We start from the raw sequence: 6311 nt of genomic DNA, 5'->3' as shown, positions 1-6311 counted from the left end.
GCTGTGAGTGGCGTTCATACAAGCTGTGGTGAGGCAGGAGTTGGTGAACCTCGGCCTTCCATCAACATGTCCCTTGACTCGTCCTGAAGTCCCGTCTTACTCTCCAGGACATGCTCGCTGTTTACCTCCAACAATGCCCTTCCGTAACTCTTTAAATGGGCGGACACCCGACGACCGGCCTATTTGTTTTTCCTGGCACCAGCCTGGGCACGTTTCTCACTATTGCCACCGCCGTTAATCAAACCAACCACGTCAGACCTTCTCTACCTCTGCGCACATGCACCCGACGACCCCTCGACGCTCAGCCACCACACCATTCAGTTTATATTTGTCGTCGTCTTATGAGCCTTCCACTGACACCTCTTTAACTGGTCCCCGCTACACTGACGCCCCTTCGTCCGGTCGCCGAAACTCCCGCTCCCCATCGCCGCTACGTCGCCAATCCCCCTCTCCGCCACCTCGGCGCTTTTCCTCGCATAACTTGTCTGGACGATCGCAGCAGGAAAGCTAGACATTGCAGCTTATAGTGGTGAAGCTGCAATAACAATGACGGTCGAAAGTCCTGTACTGACGCTTCCCACGCACCACAGCCTGCTTGAAGTACAAGTCGACCATGTTCCTGTGACCGCCCTCATTGACACAGGCGCGCACCTGTCTAATATGAGCGCTTCTCTACGCCGCCGCTTGCAGATGATTATGACGCCGTCTACGACGCAGGAAATACGTGTGACCGATGGCGGTACTGTACCAGTTATCCGAATGCGCACTGGTCGTGTCAGCATTGCCGGTCGTCACGCCGTGGTTTTTTTTTTGCAGTGCTAGCCTGTTGTCCTCATGACCTCATACTTGGTCTTGATTTACTTTTGGCACACTCGGCCTTAATTGGCTGTTCGTCTGGTACCCTCAACCTCGATCTTCCCATCTTTGCCGCCTGCTCGGCCAAGCCCACCAGCCGCTTGAGCCAAACCACATTCGTTCGCCAGCCACCTCGAGCCGTCACGTACGTGTCTTTGTCATCGGCACTTCCCGTTCCTGACGGTGATTATGTCGTTACGCCGATTACCAACGTTCGGCTGACGCGAAGTGTTACTGTGCCCCATACCGTCGTGACCATAGCGGATAACTGCGTGTTCGTTCCGCTCCTTAACTTTGGTTTCACCCCTGAAGTGTTGCCCTGCCAGATGTATCTAGCCCAGCTAACTGCCATAACAGACGACGATGTCAGTGTTGTCGCTGTATCTTCTCCTTATCGAAGCGCACTATCAGGGTCACCCAGCTCAGACGATGCTATTTTTCGAAACATGATTGAATCGGATCTTTCGCCTCACCAGGTCGACGCTCTCTGCCAGTTTTGAGCTCATGCAGTGTCATTTTCGAAACCCACGATTATCCCTTGGGCCACACTAGAACTGTCACTCACCAAATGAACACTGGTGACTCTACGCCCATTTACCGTCGGCCTTACTGCTTGTCAGCGTCCGAGCGAGAAGTGATTCAAATAGAAGTGGCCAAAATGCTTATGAAAAACGTAATTGAACCATCATCGAGCCTTTGGGCATCTCCCGTGGTATTAGTAAAGAAGAAAGACGGCTCATGGCGTTTCTGCATTGATTATCGCCACCTCATTAAAATTATCAAAAAAGACGTGTACCCTCTACCACGCATTGAAGATGCCCTCGATTGCCTCCATGGCGCCAACTTCTTTTCATCTCTCGACCTCCGATCTTGCTACTGGCGAATTGCTGTAGATTACTTGGACCGAGAAAAGACCGCCTTCGTTACCCCTGACAGTTTTTGCCAATTCAAGGTCATGGTCTTCTGTCTCTGCAAGCCCAGCGACCTTCGAGAAAATGATAGACACGCTCCAACAAGGATTTTTATGGTCGACATGTTTGTGTTACCTGGACGACGTGATCATTTTCTCACCTACCTTCGAAACCTACTTTGAAAGCCTTTCGGCGATTCTATCTATATTTCGACGGGCTGGCCTGCAGCTCAATGCCTCCAAGCGCCACTTCGGTCTTCGTCAGGTTACCGTGTTGGGTCACCTTGTTGACGCTGCTGGCGTACGACCACATCCGGCGAAAGTGCGTGCTGTAACAAACTTCCCAGTCCCACGCTCTGTTCATGATGTTCGCAGTTTCGTGGGCCTCTGCTCATACTTTCGCCGGTTCGTGAAAAACTTTGTGGCACTCGTACGGCCACTCACCAACCTTCTCAAACAACAAGTCTCATTTTGTTGGGGCTCTCTTCAAGCTGACGCCTTCTCTCAGCTTATCACCGCTTTAACGACACCTCCTATTCTTGCACATTTCAACCCCGATGCTCCTACAGAAGTGCGAACAGACGCGAGGAATCATGGACTTGGTGCTGGTTTGGCGCAAATTCAGCGGGGCAACGACCATGTAGTCGTGTATGCAAGCTGTCTGCTTTCAAAGTCTGAACGCAATTGCGCTATAACAGAACAGGAATGTCTCGCCTTTGTCTGGGCGGTTTCGAAATTCCGTCCCTACTTGTGTGGCCGCCCATTCCGTGTCATCACAGATCATCACGCACTGTGTTGGCTTTCTTCTCTGAAGGACCCCACTGGACGGCTTGGCCTTTGGTCATTACGCCTACAGGAGTATTCCTACTCGGTTGCTTACAAGTCTGGACGTTTCCATCTGGACACCGATTGCTTATCTCGCTACCCCTTTGATCAGCCTGACGAATCAGACATCGAGTCTAGCCCCAGCGTCATGTCAATGTCAAGATGGAGGACAGTACGCACAACCGACAGACCACTTTTTCGTTGTGGTCTTCTGACCGCTGATATATCAGCTACGTAGCAATATGTACTCCTTTGACACAGCCATCATGTCGAGTTAGCGTCAGTTGTGGTTAGCTTCCATGCGATGAAGTTGATTTATGTAGCAGTGTCCAGGTCCAGCTTCCTCGCGAGCATCAGCGCTTCACATGAGGTTATGGTGTTACTAATACGCATGCTCCAGTTGGCGTCGTTGCGCAAGTGCAAGCAACTGGTTATATAAACATCTGCAACTCTTCAACATATGTCTGTGCGTGCAACATTTGTACATAAATTTAGCGTCATTTCATGACGTGTCGCTCAATAAAAAAAATTGCAACACGGTCATTTAGCCTCCGCATGCTTCGCATAGCGTTGATTCCCAGGTACATGGAATCTACCAATTTTTTCAAAACATAGATTGTGAAAACACTTGTAAAAACACACTAGGAGCCCTGCACAACGGCCATGGTCAGGTGAGTCGCCCGGTATGTGTGTGTAAGAGGCACGCGGCGATTAGAAACGGCCTTTGACTTCAGTGGAAGAGTGAAATGTAAAGCGGAACGTTTTTTTTTCTGGTCATCTGCTGGCGTTTGTAAGCTTGAAGCCTAATAACTTCCACTACAATGCACCGATTTTGATAATTATTTTTGCGTTGATCTCAGCCTTTGGCACTACAAGACTCCAGGGCTGCAATACGAAAAAGCGTCGGCGAACCCCTTTAAATAGGTATAGCCGGCGCACACACGAGTGATCCACTCTTGAAACGCACGGTGCTTGCCTTTTGGATGGAAGAGCACCCGTGGCACGAATGTACTCGCCACCGCCTATCTTGTCCAATCCACGACGAAAACCAGAGCCGAGCGAGGAAGGGGAGAGTCCCCTCAGAGCATACGGCAGCACCAGCGAACGGAGCAGCTCGGCATCGTCGGCAGAGCGTAGCAATTCGCCGCCGCTGATTTTGTCAAGGTGACGGCCACCGAGACTTCGGATGTACTCGCCACCGCTCAGCTTGTCCAGCGTCCGAGCTCCCTTGGACGAGGACGAGGCGGAAGCCTGACTGCCACCGGGCTCGTCCCCACGCACCTGCTGTAATGAAGATACAGTGAGATCGGCAATCAGAAGACGTTATTGTTATTTGCATACTTTGTGCACTATCACAAAGCGGAAGGATATACACTTGGGCTAACAGTTACATGATTATACACAGGGAACACCGCCACATGTTCTATTTCGCTTCATCCCGAGTTATTGCGCTGTTTTCTTTGAGTAGCTTTAGGAATGTGACGCGAAGCGCCGGTTGAGTGCGCCGTTCAAACGATGAGTTCAGTTGTTTGTAGCAGATATAATTGCACATATTTAAAAAATAACCAACAAAATAAAACCAGCCGCATGCAACATATCTTACTTATGTAGTCGAAGGCCCAAGAATCAGTAATTTAAATCCATAGAATCGAAGACAGAAGACTTCATGGCCTTCTGAAATTCTATTACTATTCGTGCTTGAGATACATATGTGTCAACAATATTATGTTAAGACGTCTGATATCGCGTCTATATATTTTATTCAAATAATTGTAAATGTATATAAAGAGAGGTTGGTGCCGATGCTTAGTGCCGGATACTCTTAGGCCCGTATTCACAAACGCTCCTCCACTCGACCCTTCACTCGAAACGCTCCTTAAGTGGTGTTTTCCCATTCACAAACCGCCCTTCACTTGAAACGCTTCCTTCACTTGAAAAAATCTTGAGCGTTTCCTCGAGATTGTCAAGGAAGCGATCGAGCTACCTTGAATCGTCCCTCGAGTGAAATATTTGCGCCATCATCGCGTCCATGGCGGAGCCCGTCTCACTTTGACGGCATTTCTCGATCAAGTTGGCTGCCACCGCCGCGTTCTTTCGACAATGACGGTGCGCGTTTACTACGGAGCTGTCTTCGAACGGTTCAGCAACAGCTACTGTGGCGCCGGGACAAGCGGGCGTGGTGTCAAAAGAAGCCCTCACCAGTGCCGTGATGTGTTGCGTTCCGTGCATGAGCCAGTGGATTACCTGCCTTCGGGTGTGCGTATACTCTTCGTGCGAGTGCTCCATGACTTACTGCGGATTCCAGTGCTTTGAAGTGTTTTGATAAAGCTCGCACACCGCATCAGTTCAAGCGTGGTGCGAAATCTTGACAAGCAAGCGGCATAGCAAACTTTTGATGCGCTGGGTTCACCGTACTTTAGAGTGGCTTCCTCTCCTGTGAACCTTTGCTGCCCTAGCCGAAATTTACGACGAAGCACACCTCCGTTAGACGACCATCTGTACCAATAAGAAGGTAAGTTCTCCTGTGTTTTTTTTATTTTTTTTCCTGCTTCGGTCAGATTACTATTAAAGACAGTTTAAGAAAAGCACAACACAATACATTGGGCCCAATGAGTGTGCTGCTGTAGCTACTACGCGTGAAACATAGCTTCTTTATACAGTGTCTATGCAGCTCACAATACCAATGAACAACCAAGACACATTTAGGGGATCAAGCAGATGATCATGGTCTGTGAAACCTGCATGTACGCAAAAGTGCGTCGAGTGTCGTATGAAAATGCAAACATATGAAATATAAATACAGCAGATACATAATGAGATTGTTTTTTTTTTATTTAACCCCATTCCTACCCCCCGAAGAAGAATTCCTGGCTATGGCACTGATTTGTGCAAATAGATAATGAAATTATATACCCATATGCCTGGTCAGCTGCCCAAGTGCCTGAGCAAAAAACATGCGTCAAAATAGTCAAAGCTCAATACTTCAATCATGTCTGTTCTTGAACGCGAGACATACTAATGAATGTGTGCACAGCTAGAATTAAAGAAAAATGCGGCTTTTGTATCCAAGCTATTACGTTTTTCTAATATTATTTCTTGCCTCTTTTGTGCAGGGAACCAGCTGCCGACAAAAGAACACAAAGAAAATGTCTCCTAGAATCTGCCGTATTATCAATGCATTGCAGAGTTTGCACGACTGTATACAAAAGCACAAAAACAGCAGCGAATGCGTGCAGCTACACTGCATTAGGCGCGCTATGGTGTCTACTTCCTTAATCTTATTTATGATATCCTCCGAGGTCGTACTTTATCTTTACAGTGTGTAGGTTGCATATGTTTGATTGATGAACACTTTTCATTTGCATTCTTATTCTTGCCACGTTGCTCCTCATCAGCCACATGTAATAAAGGTCCCTTTGCCATTCACAACTTCTGTTTTGTTCATTTATTATTACATAATTATTGTCGTGTTTGTCTTTTCATGATAAGACAGGACTGCAAAACTCACTTCTCCGATTCTACAGAAAAGCAGTTCTAGGAAAATTAAACTTGTTTTATATGAAGCAGCTCTCCTCTGCCACGGAACTGAGATGGCGTGGTTCTAACTGGTAGAATTGCTAATGACGCAGCAATAGCGGATATTTTATTTACAGGGTTCGGACCAGATGTATCCGCGATGACTGCAATACTCTTGAGCATTTTCACCGCTTTGTTGCACTGG

At 48.0% G+C, this 6311-nt stretch overlaps 1 protein-coding gene across 1 annotated transcript in view; it reads right to left on the bottom strand.

The window, feature by feature from the left end:
- The window catches only part of LOC119159517 (uncharacterized), a 199905-nt gene that overhangs the window by 58223 nt on the left and 135371 nt on the right, over positions 1–6311 (bottom strand). Inside the window, exon 3 of the mRNA XM_075890090.1 lies at positions 3567–3874. Within this exon, the coding sequence (XP_075746205.1) occupies positions 3567–3874 (308 nt within the window). The remainder of the gene's footprint in view (positions 1–3566; positions 3875–6311) is intronic.

This window comes from Rhipicephalus microplus, chromosome 3 (assembly GCF_043290135.1).
Source record: "Rhipicephalus microplus isolate Deutch F79 chromosome 3, USDA_Rmic, whole genome shotgun sequence".
Taxonomy (NCBI): domain Eukaryota; kingdom Metazoa; phylum Arthropoda; class Arachnida; order Ixodida; family Ixodidae; genus Rhipicephalus; species Rhipicephalus microplus.
Note: the sequence above shows the minus strand (reverse complement) of the source record. Positions and strands in the feature narration are given on the sequence as shown.